The 25734-nt window shown below is 39.2% G+C and overlaps 1 protein-coding gene across 1 annotated transcript; it reads right to left on the reverse strand.

Annotated features, from left to right (window-relative positions):
* Positions 1 to 1716: 1716 nt before the first annotated feature.
* TSNAX (translin associated factor X) lies at positions 1717 to 25734 on the reverse strand. Its single transcript, XM_041468804.1, has 6 exons — positions 25439 to 25734; positions 23788 to 23895; positions 21599 to 21713; positions 19820 to 19950; positions 5125 to 5252; positions 1717 to 3511 (listed from the first exon to the last, which is right to left on the reverse strand). Exons 1-6 carry the CDS (start codon positions 25452 to 25454, stop codon positions 3137 to 3139), a joined length of 873 nt encoding a protein of 290 aa, XP_041324738.1. The 5' UTR covers positions 25455 to 25734; the 3' UTR covers positions 1717 to 3136.

Consider the following 25734-nt stretch of genomic DNA (forward strand, 5'->3'; position numbering starts at 1 on the left):
AGCTTCTTTTCCAAAATGGGAAGTGGTAAACCACCCTACTACTACAGACAGACTGTCTTCTGGTAAAAATCCTGTCACTTTATCCCCTCCCCTTTCTACCATCTTCCTTTTGTTTGTCTTGGCTGACCTTCTGCCTACTCTTAAACTGCAAACTCTTTGAGGGCAGTGCCAGAATCTGGTCTGGATTCTATAAAGCACCTAATATGCTAAATATTACAAAAGGTGTGGTTTATTTTCTTTCTTTTTCTTTTGATTTTCAATAAACTCACTGAACATCCAAGTAAGCAGGAGTTTAAGTAGACAGACATATGTGTCTTATCAACAGGAAGTTTCTCTTGCATAACTTCTCTGGCAGTTCTGGAAAGCTAAATGCGGGTGCGTTTTTCCTCACTGAAAATTAACACTCAGGAAAAAAAGTGAACCCATAAAGAAAAGTAATTTCTGAGAAAGCAGATTCCAGAAAGAGAGATGATTTTTAGCACGCAGAGCTGCCCTTGTGAAACATCTGCTATGATGTAGTCCTGTTCTGGCTGCAGACCAAGCGTATCAATAGCTCCATAGAGTAATGGGATAAGAAATGGGAAAACTGCCATTGCTTGTTTAGCAGCTTGTTTTGCTGATAAATGTCTGTCACTTTTCAAATAGCTACAGTGCAATTGTTTTTTGGGGAAAATATTGCCTTGAGCAGGAGGTTTTCAGGCCATTAGCTACTTCCCATCTGTGCTGGTGTTTTAATACACCACACATACACTTTGCTCCTTATTAGAAATTATTCACAGCTTTTGATTATGGCCAGGCAGCCTGAAGTTTAGAAATCATGTCTGCCATTAAAAAAATTTCTCTTGCCTTACTGAAAATTTAAATCTCAAAATCACTAGAACCAGTATGTACTAGTTGAAAGAGCATGTACTTCTAAACATTGCTAGGGGAAAAAAAGTACTCTTTTCAGACTCTGTAGTTTTAAAATAATGAATGACTGTATAAAAGCAGGAGCTGACTAAAGTGGTGGCCACTGTGTGCTCATTCCATGGCTAGAGGCAGAATGTCACTGAGCCAAGCAGTGCAATGTGCTGAAATTCATCTCATCCATTTCAAACTGTGCCATAAACATTTTTTAATTCCCCCTGATAGCTGCTAGGACAGACAAGAGACAGACCTCTGTTTAATATCACATACTATGTCTAACAGTATCTGCTTTCACTTCACACACTTACACTAAACAAGCAATGACTTGCAGTAAATTTAGTGTGCCAAAAGAGGCACAACTGCACTGTAGCTGCATCAACTGAAATGCTAGATGTATGCATGTCAGGGAGAGGGTGACACACCAAAACTATTCCTTTTTAGCAACCAGCCTCCTTTGTTTCCCCTCCTCTCATAATGGAAAAAAAATTAAAAAACAGAAAACAAAGGTGAGATGGAGAAACATGGGTGCTGTTGCAGATTTGTTCCAGGGATATACTTACTTTGTCATCTGAATTTTTGCATTTTTTTTTCATTCAAAAGATTCACATAAAGTTTCTATACTAATTAGTTTTCAGACACCACAGAATAAAGTTAAGGGAGAAAAAAAATTCAGCATTAGAAAGTGCCCATGGAAGTATGCATATAGGAATGGATCCAAGCTTCCAAGTGAAGTCCTTCACGGTGGGAAACTTGCACCGTAATTTACCACTTGGACTGACAGGTAAAAAGGACCAACATAGAGACAGTGACTACTTTTCAGAATTTATTGTAAAAAATAGTATTAAACAATAGGAAAAATACTACTCCTTGTTCAATCCACCCCATACTACTTTATGTGGAAACAATGGAAAAATTTGACAGAAATGTATTTACCCATTCCTATCCATATATCAGATGATTCCAGCTACTCAGGACATGCTCATGGGAAAAGTATTGGCAGTATCACAGCATATGGAAACGGAAATAAAAAACATGCAGTATTTTCAATTGCAGTTGGGAGGCCTATTTCCTGGAGTCTAGAGATCATGTTGTTTTATCTGTTTTCCTTTAGCATTATGTACATTATCAGACTTTCATAACTTCAGACACCAGCATAAAGCCCTGATTTTTTGCCAACAGCGACATACCCCCCTCAAAGATAAATGTGGAAACCAGAATGACTGCCTTACTTCTGTTTGCAATTTCCTTTCCACAGGAACATGCACATGATATAGTTCCTGCTAACACATATTTAAAGCTTGGCTAGCCCTTTTCCACTTATACCAGTTCCATCCCACTGGAGGTCCTCAGGGCAGCACAAACAATGGAGAACAAACTTCCCGCATTGCAACACATTTGTTATGGCCAAAAACTGCTTGTCCTAACACCAAATTACAGACTTTGTATGACAACTTCTTTTGTCTACAAACAGAAATATGTCAGATTTTGCATTAAACTGTATTACAAAAAATGCAAAACAATACTTTCCACAATTATTTTCTGTGGATTTCCTAGCTCATCTCAAAACTGTGAAGAACCAGTGCTAGCTCAAATGGAGCTCAGTTTTAAGAGACCCAAAATAGCAGGTGACAGTAGTATTTACCTGGTGCAATTAGCTTCACTATCAATTGGCAAAAAGTTGACTTAGCTTCATAGTTTAAAGCACTAATCAGAGAAAACTTGAATTAGATGGCACTGTTGAGACCACCCCAGTCTCAAGTCAAGGGGTGCACTTACACACAGGTGCATTGTTGTAGGTGTGACATGAGTACAGAACCCAAATACTGAGAAAATAGGTCAGCAGAAACCTATGGATAATGCTAAATAAGAGCACCTAACCATTTTTTTCCACTGCTCTGCTTGATAAAAACTTGTACCAACAACAGTTTGAGGTGCATCACACAAATGACAGTAACTGGAGTAGAGTGCAGTGGAAATTTTGGTCATTCTGAAAGAAGATACAATGGAGCAATACAGGAAATTCCATACCAAGAGGCCAAAGTCAAACATTTCTTCTCTGGCACATCATAAAAGGTATTTTTGGTTACAAATTACCACTGCAAACAGCCTTCTCATAGATAAAACTAAAAATGTCTCTACCTAAAAAGCTTTGAGAAGGGTCAAAACCCCACAAACCACAACTAGAAAGCTTTCTATAGGTCCTCTTCTGAGTAGCAAGAGCTTCCCCATTTTAAGGAAGCCCCTCCTCTTGGTCAATCAATTCCGTTTTGGTAGAGAACACATCAGCCAACATGTGCTTTGGGATTTCGGATCCCCGTACTTTCAACGTGTAGCAAGCATTCTCTACTTTTGCCAGACTCTGTTTCAAGGTATAGAGCTTCTTTGAGACTTCGTAAGGTCCGGTGTTGCCAATGAAAGTGAATCCATCATAAATCTGACGCAAGAACTGGCTCAGTTCGAAGGGCGTGTCTATGTCCCCATTCCCAACGCTGCTGATGCACAGCCGCATCAGCTCTCCTGTCAGATCAGCCACTCCCAGCAGGTAATCCACAGGGGTTACCTTCAGGCTCCACGTATGGGGCTGTTTATCATGGGAATTGGAGGTCTGGGGACAGAATGGAAGAAAGTCCAGTAAAGAGAAGTGTGAGAAAGCCATCTGTAATGGTTCAACTACATGCTAACTCATCTAACATAACTGGAAATTTAAAACATTCTGGAAAATTAAATTGCATGGCACTTCTACATGGTCTGATTTCAGAAGTACTAATCTCATTCCAGTACTAATCTCCTTCCTTTTCCATATAAGAAGGTAATTTCTACTTGAGATGTCATTTTCATTCTAGCAAGTATGATAAACATACCCTAACTCTACCATCTCTATTTGCAAACAGAATTATCACATCTTTGTAGCAACATTTATTTGCAGTTGTTTGGGGTTTTCTTTCATCTGACAGACCTCAGCCTAATAGATTTTTTTCCTAAATAGTCAGTCCAAAGTTAGCAAGTAAGTCAAAAATAGTCTGCATTATGAAAACAAATAATATAATTTCATAATGGTGTCTTGATTTTCAAAATATATTCTCTGCAAGTAGCCATAGTATTCTCAGATCTGTTTTATATCAACTGAGCTTATTAAAATAACAAACAAAAATCTTCACGAAGCAAACCCATCACAAAGTTACAAGTTTGCTCCAATATCCAAGTTTCCAATACTTTTTATTGCCAGAATATTGGTAACATGGGAGACAATGCAGGTTTCTATCTGTTCACTTGTTCTCATAATATGCTATCTACCCAAATTGACAGATCTGGTCAGAGGCATACACGCTGGGGTTAACAATTTCATAGTTGGCACCTCTGGTAAAAACAAATAAATTTAAGCTAAAGATCAGGCTTCTCTGCAAATATCATACCAAGGGAATAAAGAAAGAATGAGAAGTGCTTTACAGCAGAATCTCTTCAGCAGAAGCAAACTTAGGAATTTATGTAAAGCAGCATTACTGTACACTGCACCTCAACTGCTTGTGCACTTGTGTAGCTTGCTACCAAATCACTGTTGTCCCCTGTCAACAATCAAACTGCACCCAGTTTACTGTGTTTGGTGACAGTTGTTTGTCCCTATGAGCCATTTAGGGCAGGCTAGGAGTACAGACAAGTCAAGGAACAGCAGATACAGCATTAGAGCTAAGGTATGAGGGGACACCAGCTTGTCCTCTGAAAGGAATCAGCTCCAGGGGAGTTACAAATGATGCAGCTAAGGCATATGCACAAGTCAAATACAGTGCCTCCAGTGACTAGTTCAATACCAGCAATAAGATTTCAGTCATGGGGTTCATCCTGCCTTGGATTTGTTTGTATCCTCCAACTTCTGCAACATACACCAGAAGGTCTTAGAGACAGCCCCAGGCACTAAAAATCCCCCCGGCTACATTTGTTAGCTAGTATTTCACTGTCCTGGATCTTTTGCCGTATCAGAAAGAGTTCAGTTTGCTCTGAATAAAAAGGATGTGAAACTTATAAACTTGTATCCCACGGATTTAGTTTACTACTTATCAGAATAAAAGGCATGTTTTGAACAAGTGAGTCAAAGCTCACGTCTATCTAATCCATTCCACTAACTGGCCTTATTTAATCAGATGCCAAAAACGTGACTAAGCCTTCTTGCTGCATTTCCATCCCAGAAAGATATTTGTCAATTGAAAAAAGAAAAACTTTTACCATGTTTGTTGTTTCTTCTCTGTCTTCTGCTGTAAATATTAGTTGTTTGTTGATCTCTTCAACACTGATCAAAGATCGTGTTTTGATAAAATACTGAAACGAAACTGCCTCAACATATTCTTGAAGTCCTGCAAAAACAGCAGAAACAAGCTCATGCTTCCAACTTTCTAGCAATGATACATGCTTACAATTATTTAGTTTTTAGGAAATCTTTTAAGTGAGACTATTTGAAGGTTACCAGCAAAAAGTGAAAATTAACATAACCCAGAAATAACACTGAAACATAATCTAACACAGCATGTTCCTGAAGCATGAAAGTCAGACCAAGCACACAGACAAACATGTTTAAGTTTTTACTCCATCTGCATTTTTCATGCAGAACTTCCTGTAATTTCTATATAAAGCATCATGGTATTCTCAGAAACTTACTGAAGATAGCTCCCCATAATGTTTCCAAGGGCTCATGCTTGGACCAGTATAGTTTAATATCTGCATCAATGTCATAGAGAGTGGGATCAAATGCACTCTCAGCAAACTTGCAGATGACAGAGCTGAGTGGTGCAGCTGATGCACCTGAAGGATGGGATGCCACCCAGAAGGACTAGGACAAGCTTGAGAAGTTGGGTCCATGGGAATCCCATGCAGTTTAACATGACCAAGTGCAAGGCGCTGCACCTGGGTCAGGGGATCCCCAGTATCAGCACAGGCTGGGGGATGAACAGATCGAGAGCAACCCTGCCCAGCAGGACTTGGAGTAGATACTTGTTTAAAACTGAGCTTCCCACTTCTCCATTTTGTAAGAATCAGGCTCCTTAAAATATGCAGGTTTGGTGAAATTCACATTCAAGACAAAGCAGCTGTTGTCAGAAATCACTCCAGACCAAATAAATAAATAAGCAAATAAACAAACCAGACAGGATTGTGATGTCCAGTAAGAAGACTAACAGGTGATCCTGCTTTGGCAGAAGGGTTAGACTAAGTCATCTCTAGAGGTCCCTTTCAATCCTAACTGTTCTGTGATTCTGTGAATACATGAATAACTGCTCTATCCAAAAGAACTTACACTCTAAAATTAAGGTGATGAAAGCTTAGTGAAAGTATCTTAACAGAAGTGCAGGGGGACAAAAGGAGTTGGTGTGTTGGAAAGGGAATAAAAGATGGGATAACAAATGTAGCTTGTACCAGATTAGTATGCCATCTACAGCTACCGGCCACAATTCTCTCTTACAACCTACTTATAGTTTATTATGCATTACTGTATATGTGACAGCCTGAAGGAAGAGAAAGCTAGGTAAGTTTTCCCAGAATTGGCCTGGGAAGCTTTAGGGAGCTGGAGATAAACAGTGATAGCCAAGTATTAAAACAACCTGCAGGTGGTGTTTTTCTAATAATCTGTTTTTCTCATAGGTTTCTTTAACAAGACAAATGGGTGTCTTTTTAATTAGCCAATCATGTGAAATGTATTGATTAAATGACCAATCAGGTCCACCTGTAGCAAACTGAGCTATAAAAGAAGAGAGGGCAAGCTAAATGAGTTTTTGCCACTTCGCCTTCTGATCTGATTATGATCATCTCTGACTCAATGGTGACACCTTACAACAAAGGTGAGATCTAAAAAAAAAGTTTGACTGTTCAGACAGAGATTTCACAGGTTGTCAGTTTATCTTTATGTGCAGAGAGCAGATTTGGGGAAAGCATGTGAGAAAAGCTCATAAGCAGAAAGCTGAAGCTGGCACTGTTGGTGGAAAAAAAGGCAGAAACAAAGCTGGAACAAACAGCCACAGCAGTACTAAGCTAAAAAAAGTTGTAGAGACAAAGCCTGTGTATATCTGACTCCTGAACAGAGAATGCCAAAAGAGGACATTAAAGGAACAGACACATGACAGAGATGGTTCTAGCAGAGCTATTCTGAGCCATTTTAAGGGGATGACCTCACTTTAAGAGACACTAACAGGTATCATGCTGCAAGAGGGCCAGGATTAGACAATAGTTTTGCCAGTGAGAAAATGAGGATGTAACCAAGGGTACCAGAAGCAGAAGCCTGTTTCCATTAGAATAATCTTAATACCCTCAATTGATCTGTACAGTGTCAGGACTTCAGCTTATGGAACTACACAGGAAGAAGCAAATTTAGACTTCACCAGGATCAAAGAAATAGTCTAAATCAAAAAGAAGAGAACATAGATTTGAATAACAGATGAGTGTGGAAATACTCCAAAAAACTCAAAGGAGTAGGAGGCTTTCCATGTTACTACCACAAAAACATGATATGTGACCTATTTTTTTTTTTTTCCTTTTAAATATGTATTTGAGCAGAAGCAACTCAGAATGGCAATTCCTTTATAGCACTCTACAGCAGCACTGGGAAAAACAAAACAAATATGCAGCAACCACACTCACACTCAACACTGCTGTTCACAAACCAGAACACAAACACAGAGCTGGCAAGGTAATTAAACACCATAATTTCATCAACAGAATTCAGGTAAAGCATTCTGGGCACAAGCAATAGAAAAACAGTAGATAAAAGCTACCCAGGATCTTTTAAGATAACTTCACAAGCTGCAGAGAGGTAGATTTCATCACTCCCTCTTTCCCTGACTTACCTTCTGATGTAACAGGACCAGTAATCTACTATGAAACTTTGGCTTTTTCTGTGGATAAGCTGTAAGCTACCAGATACAGCAGCACTCAACATGACAACATCTGTGAGACTCTCCCTCTGCTATCTATGGAGAAGACTATCACATATGAAGAATCAACTTGGCATTTTCCACAGCTCTAAGAGAGATCAAATCAGCCCTCAAACTTTTTGGTAAACAGTCTCCTCAATCAGTCAGATCTCCCACTTTCAACTCACACCACTTTTACTACTTCATACATGTTTTGTCCTTTTCCATTGTTTGGCTCCTCTGTTCTTTTATCTTTCTGTACTTTTTAATGTGGGCATATTTATACATATGTACACACACATATCTTTGCTTCCTCCTGCCATCCCATGCTAGCTGGTAGGTTCCAGCCCTGTGCTCTTTCCCTTTGTTTAACACCACCATGTAAATGTTGCACACAGTCTGTTTGCCATTTACTGCCATCTTCTCACAATTAGGGAATCTATCTCCCACCATTTAGTAAGCCTTACAAAACTCAACTAAAGTTACCATCACAAATAGACTGCTAACAAATCCTGTTCATGACTATTTTGCAAAAAACATTAATATTTTACTTTTTCTTCTTAATTTTTTTTAACAAGTTCTTCTTCCAGAAGTAGCTACAATATGACATTTCAATGAGCCAAGACCTTGAAGTAAGGTATTTCCATGTGCAGGTTGAAGGATGTTTAAACATGTTATGCTTTAGCTTAATGGTAGGACATCCGCTATTTTCAGCAAATAATTCCCAAGGTGAAAAACCCCATCCCATTTCACTACACCATCCAACAATACCTTTCCCCTTATGCTCTTGTTTTGGATTTGTTCCAAAATTAGCTTATTTATGGATTGAGCCACCAGTAATAGAATAGTTTGTAAGACTGCCTTTTATGGGTTTGGGTTTTTTTGAAGTACATGGACAAAAATATCAATTAAAAACACGGTATTATTTTTACTAGCACCTCTTAAAATTACAGATGCAAGGTAAAAAATTACCTGCTTAAGTATTTTGATATTTTATTACACTTATTCTATAGAAATAGCTTATACTAGACAAGTGCCAGTGACCCAGTATAGCAGCTCCCTTCTGTGTTTTAAAAAATTTATCTTCTGCACATAGCTACATAGCTACACTGAGATATCTTCTGAGTATGCATCTACAAATAAAGATTTTTCTGCCTGAAAATTTGAGCACTTTTTGCCAGCTGATATTCAAGACTTTTTTCCTTAACTACATAAGCAAGATCTGAGAAAGAAGAAAAAGCAGTTACCCTAAGAAACTTAGCAAGATATTAGGTTTCTTAAATGAAAAAATAATTCTAAAAAAAGTAATTGGAGCACTCAGTCCAAGAGTCAAATGAATGCATAAGACAGAGGAAAAGCAAGTTCTATCTAAAGAATGAGTAAATAATTGAAATTACTCAATTGCAGGAGTTATATTAGGGTAAACAGAATCTGAGATACCTGAGATATGCATGCATCCATGCATGCATGGAAGCTTCCACCCAGAATGACAGATCAAATAAGAGGTGAAAGTTTCCGTCTAAAATTTTGTTTACTTCATTTCCTTCTTGAAATCTCGGTTCAACAGTTACAAAATAGGTTCAAAAGGATTTCATGCTTGTCGGTTGTTAAGGTTAGCAATGCCAGTGCCACCTGCCGTCTTCTCAAATAAGCTGCTTCTCACTCTATTTCTTCCCAAACTCATTTTCTTTCACCCTTTGTACTGTTTCTCTCTATCTTTTTGTTTAGAGAGGAGTCTGTGCTGATGGTGTGGACACAAGCAGATAGATACAAGCCTGTGCTCTCTCACCCAGCTCCTCCCCTAAGCCATGCAGCAGGAATCACAGGCCAAGAGCAGCCACTAGAAAGGTGGTAGGAAGATACAACCAGCAAGCTTCTTCCAGGATCACTGCATGAAGGGTGGGGCACATTGTTTCCAGGGCGAGTCATGTGAAACTACCCGCTTGCTGATTCATTACAAAACCAAAACAGCACCGACAAGGTTGTATCTTATTCCCATGTTTAGGCTGGCAAGTTACATTGTCATTAAAAAACCCCCAAACAAACACAGAGAAAAACTTCCCTTCTTTCTCCTCCCCTCCAAAAACAAAGAAAGCAGTAACAAAAAAAATACCCACCACCAAAACACAGAAATCCCTGCCATAATCCAGGAAAAAAAAAGTTATATTCTTGTGGAAATCCCAAACAGAGAAATAATTATGCAGAATATGGGGAGCATGGTAAACTTAAAGAACTTGTTTCTAGAAGCATATGGATGAATAAAGGGGAGAACGAGTGAAATAAGCAAACGAGTAACCATCAATTGAAACAAGTATACAAAATAAGTTTAGTCATATTAATACAAAAACTAAAGCCAGTGTCCTATTAAGATGAAACTGGTAATTCACACCTTAATCTACTCCTTTAAAGTTCTCTGCATACTTGACAATGATTCCTAAGATTCAGAGGTCTTTTTCTTGGCAAAGGGGGTAAAAACTTTAGTAACTAAACTTAAACTGAGGCTATGAAACAATCAAAGCATTTTGTTGATTGTGAGCATGAAGTCAAAGGTTAATTTTATAACATACACTGACAGAGGATAAAACCAGCTCTCCTCACAGACAGGAATGCTCTGGACATCCTGTTGTGAAAATGGCTTAAAAGAGTAATTCCAGTCAGGGACGGATTTTATAAAATAGTACTAACTAATAAATACAAATAAAAGTACTAGAACAAAAGTCTATGTGAGCTCACATATTTGGAAAAACACATGTTTCTATTCACTCAGTAATAATTCAAAAGCTGGGTCAGTTTACTATTATATCAATAATTAAAATAAGGTAAATTTCTTCTGTAAAGCCCTGAATGCTTTGTTCATTAGTCAGCTGCTACTTGACACATCCACAACCACCAAAAAGTTATATTCTCTTCTAGCTTCATGTGTTGAAGCGATGTATTGCGGATACTGAAGTGTTAATATTGTTTGCACTTTGTTTAAAGTTGAATACACACTTCAGGGGGAAAGGTAATACCATTTCAGGGGAAAAGGCAATACCAAGATTAGTCAGTTTTCCCAAAAACCCCAGAAACAGACAGAAGTTCCTTATCAGACAGGTGCCTGTGAGAGTTAAATTATTTCTCCAAATATGCACAAAAACCCTTCAAAGAACTGCAAACAATATATTAATCTCTCATTGCAGAGAGCAGGGAATCAAGCTTTTTTTATATTGTTATTAAAAACACATGGACATATGACCAACAACAGGCCTTTTTGCAGATGAATAATTGTGGGTGAGAAATTCACAAACTTTTATTTTGCTTCTACTTGGAGACCTGAGGGATGTACCATGCTTACTTTTGTAATCAAGGTTTTTGTTCTGAAGTTTGGGATTTCATTCCAACTCACAAGCCTCAAATGTAGTAATTATGAAGACCACCCAATGTTTTACATGAGTTCTTAAAAAAACTATTCCTCTGACAAGTAGTATTCCTGACCTCTTTGACTATCCCCAATTGCCTTCATAATTAACATAGAGTTTTAAAAGCCATTCAGTCAGACAGCAAATTTTACACTGCTGGAAGCCTTGAGGGCAAGTGTTCAAGATACCAAAGAAAGGAAGCTCTGACTCAGTCAGGATGTTCAATGATCAAAGCAGAAAGAGCACCTAACACAACACAGCTTCTGCAGTTCAAAACACAGTGAAAGTTCTTCTTGAGGTGTTGTTGTTTCCATGCAACAGACTCAACTCACAAGTACATCAGAAGAACCAATTATGAGGCCATTTGTCCTCATAAGCACAGATCTGTGAGATGGCAAAAAGGTACTTCACCACTTGCCAACCTCTATTTCTCCCCATGTGACTGCAAAACAAAAACCGAACCATGATGTGCTATCCCCATTGCTTCTTGGACTGGAGTTCCTCTATGACACATTCTCCTGTGTGATTTTAAATAAACAAACAAAAAAGCTTCATAGATTTTTTTTTTAACTTCTCTTATGTTCCAGCTGCACTTGGTTCCTGCAAAGGCTGGAGAGATCTGGACTGTGAATCACTAATGTCAATAACTGCAGGGTTGAAAAAAATTCCTGAGCCAGACAACAAGGTGTCCTCCATTTGCCAGCTATGAAACTGAATTAAAAGACAGAGTCATTAGTTTCAGGTTGTCATGTGAGTAACCACAGTATTTGTCATAATAGTACAGCAGGACTTTAGGACAGTTAGGTCTTAAGTGAGAAGCAGGAAAAGACAATCTTTGTGATCATGCTGACCCACGGCGTGCATCTTTAAAAGACTCTACATAGCTTCTCTGATGGACTTCTGCTGCTCTGAATGGCTCCTGCTGAATTTACATCTCATTCAGGGATGAGCTGATAATCAGTTCTCACACAGTACATGCCCAGTTTGCTCATATCAGAATTTGCATTTATGTTTGTAGGTTTGTTTTAATTTTTGTGTATGGACATACAAAACCTGCAGCAGAAAATACCAAGTGAGAGGCTTTGCAGTCGCTGTTTTTTCTTTTTCCTTAGAAGAACTTAGGAAAAAGGCACAAACCAAAAATAATAAAAGGGCAGCAAATTCAACAAACTGAAGGTACCAAATTTCAAATAGGCATCTTGCAGAATGAAAAAAAAAAACAATCCAGTTTGACCAAGCAGGGATATGAGTCAGAGAAACAGAAAATAACAAAACAGAAAGAAAGAAATTAACAAAATTGCATCTGATAACTGTAAGCTTATTCACTGCAAATTCTGTTAATTATCCAGTATAATCAGGAAACTTTGTTTCCATTTCTGGCATTTTACCCCTCACCTACAACAGCAAGAGATTAATTCTTCAGTCACATCCTGTTCCTGTGTTACTGTGTTTTCCCACCATCTTGCATAAACCTGATTGCTTCCTTCATGGTCAGCTTTCCTTTCAAGTTTTAGGTGTATTTAGGTCTCATCCTGGGTGAGACATTTACAATTCATGATACCTTCTTCCTGCAGTACAAAGCTTTTCCTTTCTATTACTAACCTAAAATTAAATATGCCATCTATTTTAATTACAGTTTTTAAGCTTTCTCAAGAAAATAATAAGGTGTTCTACTTATACTGTTCCTGATGTACAGAACAGTACATTGATATATCCTTTACATTGTGTACCTTGATATTATTTCAGAAATACATGTGTGTTTACAAAGGTAGAACAATCTGAGTATGTTATTTCCATATTCTGAGTTAAAAAGCTAAGGAAAAAAAAAACTAAAACAAGCCAAGTAAACAAAGAACTCATTACGCAGATAGTGCCTTTAGTTTGCATTCTAATTAAAATCCTTAATACAATACCCAAAAAATGTTGTTACTTAAATCATCAGTAATCTAAAGCTGGCCTGCTTGGACAGACCCCACTCATCTCCACAGCATTTCTTAGAGCATCCTGCCTGGTGGTCCAACATACTGCAGCTAGAAAGCGGCATTCTAGTGCAACCGAAGTATTTCCTTTTCATCCACACTGACTTAACTGGCCTGGTCCAGTCGAGCAATGCAGTTTGTTGCAATATGCAACTTCATGCCTGAAATGACTCTAAATAGCACAAGGCAGGAGACAGAAATAAGCTCCATTATATCAGTCTCTCAGAATACAAATAGTGCCTGCACAAGATAAATGATGTGTTAGACTATGTCAGTGCTGAACTTTTACACAGAATTTCCTGCATCATCATCAGTAGAAACAGTCACAGAGCAATAGTTTTGACAAGGTGCTGACATTTTACAGCCCCATCATCTAATCCTATTGAGAGCAAGTGCAGACATGATAAACAGCTAATGAGCTTCCGTGTGCACAGCACTCCACTCACCACTGCGGCAAGCACAGGCACACAGCAAAGGTCAGCCAACAGTGCTCCACTTGCATCGATCATCTTCACCCCACATCACTCCACTTCAGAAACTCCAGAAGAATTATGTGCTCCCCATTCAATATTTTGTCTTAAGGGGCAAAAAACTGAGTAAAGTCCTCAAACAGCTAGAGATTTCATTTAACAAAGTCATGTTGAAAAGGTACTCCATTCAATCCCACACAGTGCCAACTTATTGAGCAGTCCTTAATTTTCCCTCTGCAGTACACAAGTTTTGCATTTATGCAGAGAAGATTCAGAACATGCTTTGAATTACATACATCCTAACATAGAATCATAGAATTTTTCAGGTTGGAAAATACTTTAAGGATCAACTGAATCCAACCACTAACCCAACACTGCCAAGTCCACCACTAAACCGTGTCTCTAAGCGCCACATCTATATGTCTTTTAAATACCTCCACGGATGGTGACTCCATTGCTCTCCTGGGCAGCCTGTTCCAATGCTTGACAACCCTTCCCATGATTAAATTGTTCTTAATATACTATATAAACCTCCCCTAGTGACTTGAGGCCATTTCCTCATATCCTATTTCTTGTTACGTTGGAGAAGAGAGCACCCCCACCTCGTTACACTCTCCTTTCAGGCAGCTGAAAAGTGCAATGAGGTCCTTCCTGAGTCTACTCTTCTCCAGGCTAAATCTCTAGCTCCGTCAGCCACTCCTCAGCAGATCTGTGCTCCAAACCCTTCACTTCTTCCATTGCCCTTCTCTGGACACGTTCCAGAACCTCAGTGTCCAAAGTTCTAGTGATAGGTCCAAAACAGAACTTGAGGTGCAGCCAGTGCTGAATACAGGGGGACAATCACTGCTCTGGTCCTGCTGGCCACTCTGTTGGTGATAAGAGGCCAGGATGCCACTGGCCTTCTTGGTCACCTGGGCATGTACTGGAAGATCATGTTCAACTGCTCTAGACCAGAAACTCCAGGTCCTTTTCCAGCGGGCAGTTTTCCAGTTGCTCTTCCCCCAGCCTGCAGCACTGCATGGGGTTTGGTGTAGCAGAAGTGTAGGACCCTACACATGTTGCAGAGCACTTCTTTCTTGTCATGAAGTTCCGTACAGATCTTTTCTGTATACTGTTGGTATTTCCCTCAGTAGTTGAGAGTTAAGCATATATATAAAAATACTTAAACACATATGTATATACAAATTAAAAAATCCAGAAAATTTTCTTCCTTCCTTCCTTCCTTTCAAAAAATCCATACAATCTTTTTCAGTCCTTTTCTTGCATAGTGTCGCTCAACAATTTTAAAGAAAGAGTACATATTTCCTCACAGGATATATAAGGTATACACTCCAAAGCAGGCCAAAGGAGCAGGAATTCTATATTACAAATAGTAAAGCTTTAAAAATATCAACAAAGCAGAACATTCTAACATAACAAATGAAGAGCTCTGCATTAAAAAAAGACTTCATTATTTCAGTATCTCTTTGTTTGCTTGTTTAATCATCCCCTGGGACAATCTGTACTGTTAAGAAACGTGTAGAAAACAGTCATCAGTTTTTGTTGTTGTTCAATTAGTGCTATACTCAGTGTTTGAGCTCATGCAAGTGTCCTTTGGGGAAACGTCCTGCGTGCCATTAGCACTATTCTTAATGAGGGAAAGCATGAAACTTCTTTAGTGCTCTGCCAGAATTGTTTTATCTTCAAGTCAAAAGAACAACTGCTTGGAGTAACCCCAAAAAAAACATTCAACAATTACAAGTGGCAAACAATATTCCTAAGCATAATACTCATAGCATTTTTCTATTTATAGGCTAACAGTTATTATACTGAATAAAATATGTATTAGACATCTTTATTATGCAGACAATCATGATTCTCCAGTTAAGGCTGCTACAGTGGTTTCCATTATAAGCTCAATTTTGAACCCTTTTACTCCTGTGAGAGCTAGGGTGGGGAACAGGAGGATGTTTCATGTTTGGTTTCAAGACAAAGGAGAATATTTTTAGGAAGTTTGAGGTTAATTAGACATGCTGCTTTTGAGATATGGGACATAAGTGTTTCTTTATTCTTTTTCTGGAAGAATAAAGCAGTTTAATGGCAATGTTTTTGTTCATAAAAGCTTTTTAACTGGTTCTCCAGAATTTCTTTAAAATACAAAATCAGAGTTGAAAACTAGGTTAAAGGAAGGTCAAGACTTACAGCCCTAGGAAATACATAAAGACAAAGACCTAGCACTTAGTTACTTTTATTTTCAAAACGACATGCAAGCTTTTTCCACTGAAGAAAAGCAAAGCAACAATTAAAGAACACTAGACTTAAAACCAAAACTAAAAGCAACATTCTTAACGCTTATCACTTTTCACCCCCACAATTACAGTTCTTCATAAACAGTGGTGGGCAGGTGGAATAAAGCATTCCCTCTTCCAGTTGATCTTCATCTAACTGTCCCTACATTCCTCCTGTTTCTAGGTTTTCTATCTCAGCTTCATAATCCTGACATCAAACGTCTTCATATCTCTGACACCGCCTTGATCCCAGCTTCAGCACAATCAAGACCTACATGTCTTGAAGCCTGCATATTCCCTTTTTTGCCATCCCAATGACTAACTGGAGAGCAGAGGATTTAGTGAAGGTAAGAGTAAAGGTCTGGCTGAAAGTTAGCATTTTATACTTGTTGTGCACACAAGCTCATTTACACAAATGCCTAAAAGCAATCCCTGTCTTCCCAGTGACACACAGCTATATTCTAACTCTCCCTTACTAAGCATGCACTGTGGGCAACAGCTGGCACAAACTTTCTTTGCAGAGAAGCATATGCAGAAGAGCTGGAAGTAGATCATGTGGATGATGTACTGAAATAGAATGAAGGCAACTTATTTCAGTTGAATTTTATAAACAGTCTTCTTAATGAGGCAAAAATACCTAATTACAGAAACAACAGGAAGACCTTAGGGCCAAGTATTATACAACTGATGGGAGTGCACAGATTCACCATTTACTCACCTGAAGAGAGGGAAAAAGTACAAGTACAGCTATTTCCAGTTCTAACTTTAGAAATGCATTGGGGGGGCTGTGTATTTGTACCCTTTAGTTCTGTCCAAAAAAACTGCAAAGTTCAGGTATTTGAGAGATTCCACACCTGACTGCTGGAAAGATAGACAGCAGAGTCTACTTCTTCTCTCTCTTATTTAGCACACTAATACCTTCCTGCTTTCCTTTCTCTTTACCTTGAGAAGACAGTAAGATTCATTCTCTTAAGTCTTCTTAAGACTGTAGTAAGAAAATTCTTTAATTCTATGCCAATCTCACCCCAAGTCCCATGTAAGCACCATACATGTGGATGTGCCACCATACATGCAACTGTGCACCATACATGTGGATGTGCCACCATACAAGCAACTGTGTGCAGTTCTGGGTGTCACTATTTAAAAAGGATGTGAAGATCCCTGAAGGCATCCAGAAGAGAGCAACAAAGCTGGTGAAATCATTGGAAGCAATGTCCTGTAAGGAGCCAGTTAAGGATTTTGGGCTTGTGTAGTTTGGAAAGGACAAGGCTGAGGAGTAACTTCATTGCTCTCTACGGGCTCCTGAGGAGGGGAAGTGGAGAAGGTAGTGCTGGTCTCCTGTCCCATCCAGTGGCAGGATATGTGGGAATGGCTCTAAGCTGCATCAGGCAGGAGTGTTTCTTTTGAAAAGGTGGTCAAACACAGGAACAGGCTTCCTAGAGAGGTGGTTGATGCCCCAAGCCTGTCAGTGTTTACAGGAAGCATTTGGACAATGCTCTTAACAACTTTTTTTGACTTTTGGTCAGCCCTGAAGTGGTCAGGCAGTGGCACTGGATGGTCACTGTAGGTTCTTTCCATCTGAATTTGCCTATTCTGTTCTAAAAGTTTTGCAACTGTGAAGGCATTGAGTCATCATGCACCTGCATCAGGTCTCTAACTTCCTCTGCTAACTACTTCTACTACTACTAACCTCCCCTAGAGCAACTCATCCCGCTCTAAAATGGAAAAATACACCTTAGTCATTTTAAGAGGCTAAGATTTACAACACTAGAAAAAACTATTAAAAATTCTGAATTATTCCTGACACAATACTTGCAGTTGTTTTCTAAACAGTTTATTCAGGTCTATTCTGGTACTAATGAGTACCTTTATGCAAGTCAGAAATAAATTATGCAGGAAAATCAGTGTAGCTGACAATGTGTATTTACCAAATACACAAAGCAAAGCTGAACAGTACTTTTTATTCATTAACTTCTTTATTTTCAGATTGCTACGGCTAGCTTAAGTTTAGGTATCTTTCACGTAAAAAAGAAATTTAGCTTTTGATTGCTGAAAATATATATATTTTTAAAGAAACAAATCCAGTAATTTTTTTTACAAAGAGGAGAGAGTCTGGATATAGAAAACTAGCATCAGGTTTGCTTACTTGTTTTATAAGAAGATGGGTACACATAGAAGTTACTGTGCAGCAACTTTCCATGTGTCGGCTACGTAGGTATACTCTTTTATGTGTGACATGAGTGAATCTAATTCCAGGCCAACTGCTCCTCAGTAGAACTAGAGGCAGGTAATTTACTGCCACAAAGACACATATCAAACAAACCAGAGTCAGTTCAGGTGAGGCAGCTGATGCAGAGTAAGGGGTGACCCTGTGAGAATCTGACTCACATGGCATGGGTGATGGCTTGCACCACACAGTCTCACAAAGATCCATGACGTAGCAGACCTCAAATACTGCTCTTCTATACAAAGCTTTATATGACTCACACGGGACTACAAACTTCAGGGGTTATTCAAACAAACTTTACAGGTCACAGTGAAGCTTTCAAAACTTTTGTTCTTAAAACTGAATTGCAAGGATTGTCAGCTTTTATAAGCAGTACTTAAAATGAAAATCAAAAGACAATTTTAATGTGTTAAGATACTCATAATACACTTTGAATAGTATTGTTCACAGTTTAAGTTCATCTGTAACGTCAGCATTTTGAATTCTCTCTTTTCATTGTGTCACTACAGTACTTGGCTATAAATAGCAAGACACAGATTAAATGGCACTAAGAAAAACTATTTACATCTAATTTGAGCAACCCAATGCATCACAGGTAAGAGGACTGTGGAATTAATCAGAGCCATTGAGGACTATCAGGGCATGCTCCTTTTGGTTCCAAATTGTTAAATTGAGACTCAAGACCTGTGTCATTCTTACAGCAAAGTTTGTGTAAGACATGAGTACAAGTGACCTTAACCATTGTTTGTCTTGTAAACTACAGACACGTATTTGCTGCTGGTTAATCAAATCAATCTTATGGACACGACTAAACAATTAATTCAGGGCAAATCTTCAGCTCTCATCAGCTGAAGAAGTTTTGCCTAAACAAGGAAAGATATACACAATTCCAAATTGTTTAAAATGAGATTGATAAACACAAGACACTTTTACACCATGACTAAGATGTCAAAGAAGCAGTTACGTATTTTATTCATGTGTTGCCACAACCAAGGCATACTAATTTTAGGTAATATTCAGATTGTCAGCAAGAAGTCAGCAAAGAAATATGGTTTGGCAGCAAGAGTCACGGACGAACTGGGATTTAATATCTCAAGAATGTTAGCAAAGACTGCTGTTTACAGAGAGGAGCAGAAAAAGATGCGACTGAAACACACAAACTGGTTTAATACTTGCAACAGAGAGGCAGAAGCACATTTTGAGCCTACAAGAAAGAAAATGCTAAACTAAGGATTTAAATTCATTAACTTTATCAAATCGAAACCACTTTATCGCTCAAAATGGATAATTTCACAAGACAGTTGCTCCCACACTCCTCTTTGAAACTGCAACCCTTCAGGACGGGCAAATGAATGTGCTACATATATTCCTCTCAGTCAGAGAACAGCAGCCAGTACACTTGTGAGAAATACTCCCAACTTCAGTTTAGGGCAGGGTCCAAACTGTTCCAGTTGTAGACTCTCATTTACATCTTCCTTTAAACTGCAAGGAAACTGTAGGACAACAGCTTCTCTAATACCAGAGCTAACTTTGCTAGTAACAAAGATTAACCTGAGTCCTGATTTATAACCACAGAAATGCAACAAATTCAGACCTGCAGTATGAAGAGGAAGTATTGCTACATAAACAGAAAATAAGCTTAGTTCAAAACTGCACACTTTTCCTCATTTTAAATTATTTACCTGGAGATATAGCTCTGTGGAACTGATACATGTCTTCTCCAATCAGTTCTTGTGCAACCTGCTTGATCTTCTGTCGGACAGCATCTAGCTTGACTTCAGATTCACTTAATATTTCTTCCCCATTGGGAGCACTGCAATCATAAAACAGAAACTGAAAGAGCAGTTTCTAGCATGAACAAACAGTTAATAAACATTACACTTTTTCTTTTACTAATCAATACATTTTTACTGGTTTCAAGAAAAAGCAAAACTGATACTAGAATGAGAAACAGTTTAACTTTCACAGATACCTATTGCAGATTCTGAAATTCTGTAGATTCTTACCAAGAAAATAATCAACTATTCAGGGTTCTGAGTATAAGCATGAGGCTTATTCCAGACTACAGCCATGATTATTATTTAAGTAAGAAAAAGGAGAAACATACACAGGCTTCAAAAAATATTCCAGAAAACTAGCAGTATTTACAGAAGTCCTTCAACTTCTTAAAAAAATTAATATTTTGCAATTCTTGACAGTATTGCAAAATACAATACATCATGTACTTCTACATGTGATTTTTTTTTTAAGGAAGTAGTTATGGACTATGCTGTTCAGGAACAGCTGAAATATCTGATTCACAACCACAACATATACTTGGCATTTAAAGTTTAGTCTATCTAATTCCTTTAAACTTTCTCCTCCCTTGAGCCCAAATAATCCACATGGTATATTAGTTTACAGTCTTTTTAAGGAACTACTACTACTACTGGTCTCAAGAAAACATTTAAAAGCAAACAGTAAAATTTACTGAAATTAAAGCCACAATAATTGTGAAAAGCAATGAAGAAGGAAATACAAAATACAGCATGGAAAACTTCCACTCTCACAAAACCAGGAATGCCTTATAAAACAGGAATCTGAATTCAGAGTAATGAGGAGTTCTTTGTTGTTGTTCTTTCCTCCACAAGTTCCCAGCTACCTAGCCTCTGCAATGGGAGTAGTCATTTACAGTCAAGGAGGTAGAAGTTACTGGAACTATCACAGTACTTCTTTGCAGAAGAAAGCCAAGTTAAAGAGAAGGCAAGTTCATGAGCTCCATTTATAACTACAACTATAAATAGTTACTACTTCAACATAAATATATTGATAGGTAACAAAATGCAAATTAAGATAAATGAAATTACAAAGAAAAGTAACAGGGAGAGTTGTTATAACATGCAAGACCAGTGTTTGTCACGTACAGCAAACACTTTATACAGCAGGCTATGCAAAGCTTCAAATTTTCCTGTTCCTTTTCTAGTTTGTCTCTGGCTTCAAAAGATTGCTTGAAGGTTCACAAGAACACAAAACATATGGAAGCTCAAAACTTCACACAGAAGCCTATCCAGCTGTAGTATTTACATAAACAGATCCCAGGTCACCTCCTATTTGCATTGATGACCTCGGGTGGGGGTGCAACAACCAAAATGGTGACGGAACTGCACGGGCAAGTAACCTGAAGGAAGGGTGCATAACTCTTCTCTCACAGCTTGCTGAAAGCTGGAAGGCTCTCATCTGCTGCTCGCTCTACTGCTTTACACTGGTTTAATAAACCAACAAAACCAACTCAGAAACCCGAACCAGCATCTTTTAATTCTCTAATTGGAGTGCGCATTCATTAGCTCACATCCACCTTAAAGTATGTTTATGGGAAGTTAATTAAATTCCTCTCAACAGAACATTGCAGCTGTTACTCACAGACAACACTGCAAGGCAGACTGTAGGTTTCCATGAACGTTTTCACGCTCAGTGTGACTCACCTGATGAACCTGTGGAGCAGAAATATTGTTCTTTTGCTTTCGATCGTTATATCCCGACTGAGCTTCACAAGCCGTTCATATTTATCATGTCTGGTGTCAAGCTCCAGCTGGAATGCTGCAGAGTCAATCGTTACAGCAAAACCCAATTGTCACACGAACACAGCGCAGGGGAAGAGAAAAGCACCTGTGCTGCACTAACTCCTTACAGAGCCCACCAGCCTTGCCGCTGGGCACCTTACCCTAAGGTGGGCTGTCCCTGCAGGGGGCACGGCTGCAGACACCATTACTGCGTGTCATCTGCCAGAGCTGCAAAATTCATCATTAATGCTACCTTTGTTTAATAAGACAGGTTAAGTAGTTATCAATGCTGATGATGCTTTAAAGCAGCCTAAACAATTTTTAAGGTAAAATATTTGGTTTTGCTAATAAAATCTATTCCACAATACTGCCGTTCTGGAAATGGACTAAAAATTCCAATTCAGCAAGAAAAATGAAAAAATAAAACCCTACAATCATTTGTTAATAATATTCACCAGTGCCTAAACCAATCAAATAAAAAGCATCTGGCTAAGGCACATATACTATTCAAAATGCACCATTTAGTTACAAGAAAGGTTGCATTTCACATCCCAGCTAGACTTGGCCAAAACTTGAGTATTTTAATATCCCTAAGGACTAGAAGTATGAAAAAAAAGTGAGATCAATTACTTAAAATAATATTTCTGACTTGCTGATATTAGTTTTCTCTAACTACAACAAATACAGAGAAGAGAGGAAGCGTATCTGGTTTTGACAGTCAAATATTATGACTGTTTACAAAGAGTGGATCTTTGAAAAACTTGGAAGGAACCATGTCCCGTAAATTCTTTCTGAAATTAACCAAACACAGATGAATGGATCTCATGAGAAGGGAGGGAAACAACTGTTTTGAATTGGAAGTAGTAACAACTTTATGACAAACTGATATTCACAACAGTGAAAAATTAAAGTTGAAAGTACAGTTGCTCTGCTCAATTCAAGAGCAATTGTATATACAGTAATCAATATAAATGATAGAGTGGTTTGGTTGAAAGAAGCCTTAAAGATCACCTAGTCCAAAAGGACACTTTCCACTAGATCAGGTTGCTCAAAGCCCCCTCCAGCCCAGCCTTGAACACTTCCAGAGATGGGGTAGCCACAGCTTCTCTAGGCAAAGTTCAGGGGTCATGGTTAATCATCTGCCAAGCTGATTTACACAGAAAAATATAAACACCCATTTTTAAAAAAGCCAGGAAGTTATATGACATTGAAGTACACATTAACCATCTAAAGCAGCCAACCAGCTTATATTTAACCCTTCTTAGCTTCATAAAAAATATGTGACACAGGGAAAATTTTACAACAAGAATTAATCTGTTCTCCTTCTCAAATCTCCTTCCTTCTTCAGTCAAGGCTTCTCATCTCTGAAGGTCAGCTTTGCTTTGTTAGGGGTTGTCTAATGAGAAATTTAAATTTACTGGAGTTTAAATCTGGTTTAGTCAAAAATCCTATAAAAACAATTTGGCTGAAGAGAAGTTTACACCTGCCTTTTTAAAGAACTTCAAATATATGTTAATATTTAAAAAGCATTCAAAGTTAATAAAGTGACTACATTAAGGTCTATATTAGTTAGCTGAAGTCTTTTTTTTAAAAAAGTGCAGGTATAAACAACTACCAACTCTAGAAAAAAATGCATCTAGATTTACATTTCAGTAGCTTAGTCATTTGTGAATCACAGCCAAGGTCCTCAGTTTCCCAAAGGTCATCATCTCCTCCTGTTGCCCCTGTGGCTCAGATTTTTTATTACACCTCTGCAGATCCTACAGTTTTCTGTCATCAAAGGGCCCAGTCACCTTTTGCCTGGATGAACACTTGTGCAATTTGCTCAGCATCAGGTTCAGCACAAGTGAGGAGGGCAGGGGGAACAGCATTCCCTGGGATGCTGTGGGGATGGAAACAGGAGCAAGTCATGAACAAGACAGAGTTATGCAAAATCCCACTCCCAGGATTTCACTGCACAAAATGCAGAACACTAAGCTCTAAAGGTAGGGAGTATGAGTCAAATTAGTTTCAAGTTTCTCCCTCAGAAAGAGCTGGTTTATTTCACTAATAACTTCCTAGCAATTTCTACACCACATTTTTAAAATCTGATTTTCCAAATGCTTACTTACATTTAAAAGACTTCATCAAAGCTGAAGGTGGATTAACATTCTCTTTTTCTTCTCTTCTTTGACCATGTGGAAAATTATCATGCTTCCGTTTTCTGAACCCACCTGATCCTATTAAATAGTAGACACAAAAAAAAAAAAAAAAAAAATTAAAAAATAGTTTTGCCAGAGCATAAGGAGCACCAGAATGCTATCTTCAGAACATTCCTGACAGCAATCATATTATACAGGACGGAATAAGGTAACTGGATGAACCTTATTATCAACTGACACCAGCTTCATATTATCATGTTACTTCTTCTACCACATTGCTAGTGAAAATTGGGAAAAAAGTCCATTTCAATGGATGAGCATGGCAGGAACCTAAGCCTTTTTTTTTGTAAGGTCTTTGGGTCTTCACACCCTTTTATGTTTTCTTGCTGTAAGCAAATGGTTGCATGGAAGTCTGTGATTTATGTCACTAGTCTTCTCTAACGCAAAGAAGTAAGGCACAATTTAAGCAGACTACCCCCATTCAGGTATACAGGTTTAGTCCTGCAGTGTAGCTTCTTAGGCCCTTACACTCTGCCCATTATCAGTTTCTTCTCTGAATGCAGCTGCTCACTTCTACTGTTTCGTGTGCCTCTTCCTTAACCCTCCTCTTCAGACCCACACCCAGAACTCATCTCTTTCGGACTATGTTTTACTCCCAATTTACACCTTGTATTGTTTCTTCCTTTTATCCTTCCTTCACCTTGGACTAACTCAGCATGTCACCCATGTGTCAACCATTCCTCTCTCTCCTTCCTTTTGGTAACAGCTGGACACTGCTCCTAACGGAGCCAAAAACTTGGCGAACTTGAATACAGGCATACCTTTTGAATACGTGGAGTTCTCTCAATTTCCTTAAAAGAAGAACCAAGGGAACACTGAATTTTAAAATGTTTCCGCTTAATTGTTTATTATCCCAAACCAAAACAAGAAGTGGGCGTAGCTACTTTCTTAAAGAGGAAACTGAAAATAATTTTTTCTTTTCTGTTGGACATGAGTTCAGGGTTTTGTTTTTCCTATAGCAGTTTAAAACATTAAATGCACCCCCTGAAAGAGTGCTGAAGGGAGGTCTGTGTGACCTTCTCGGTGGTGCCAGGCAATAGAACAAGAGGCAACAGGCAGAAATCAATGCACAGGAAGTTCTGTTCTTCCTGAATATGAGGGAGAAGTTTACTGTGCAGGTGACCAAGCACTGGAGCAGATTGTCCTGAGAGGCTGTGGAGTCTCCCTCACTGGAAATGTTTAAGAACAATTTGGACACTATATATATATATATATATACACTCTACCGAACAGTTAGCACAAGTGCTTTACAGGTCTCACACACTCAGCTTCCCTCTGTGGCATGTGATTTTCCACCCCCAGGAATACAGACCACTATAGGCACCCGCGGAGCCCCAGCGGGGAGGCCGGGCACCCACGAAGGAAAGCTCAGTGACACCCGTGAAGGAGCGGCCCCTCCCAGTGCGATTTTCACGGCACAGTCGAAGGGCACCGCTGGGCACGGCAGAGGCCACGCAGCCCCGTCCCCTTCGAGCCGCGGGGCCCCCCGCTGCTTCCGCCGGCCCCAGCTCCTCACGCCTCGGTCTCCTGAGGGTGGGGAGGGAAGGGAAGGGGACATCACCTTCCTTGCCGCTCATCACGGAGCCGCCGCCGCGCCTCGTCCCCCCGGCAACCCGCAGCCGTCCCGCGCGCCACCAGGACCCCGCCGCGCCGCCTGCCGCCCCTGACCTGCCGGCGCCATGAAGGGGCGCCCCGCGGGTGCCGGACGGCGAAACGCCAAAACAGGCGGCAGGAGCCCGGCCCGCCACCTGCGGCGCAGGAAGCGCGGTGCGGAGCAGTGGCAGCGCGGAGCGTGATTCGGACGTTGTTGCCCAAGAAATCGGGGCAGCGCCGAGGCCGGGCCGTGCCTCCGAGAAG

This window comes from Pyrgilauda ruficollis, unplaced genomic scaffold (genome assembly GCF_017590135.1).
Source record: "Pyrgilauda ruficollis isolate IOZ18807 unplaced genomic scaffold, ASM1759013v1 scaffold101, whole genome shotgun sequence".
NCBI lineage: Eukaryota > Metazoa > Chordata > Aves > Passeriformes > Passeridae > Pyrgilauda > Pyrgilauda ruficollis.

Excerpts from the sequence above, each read along its gene's own strand:
- TSNAX (XM_041468804.1), bottom strand. Across the intron at positions 21,714-23,787 it reads TTTGATGAAGTCTTTTAAAT|CATTCCAGCTGGAGCTTGAC; the intron begins GTAAGTAAGCAT and ends TTGACTCTGCAG. Across the intron at positions 3,512-5,124 it reads GAGAAGAAACAACAAACATG|ACCTCCAATTCCCATGATAA; the intron begins GTAAAAGTTTTT and ends TTCTGTCCCCAG.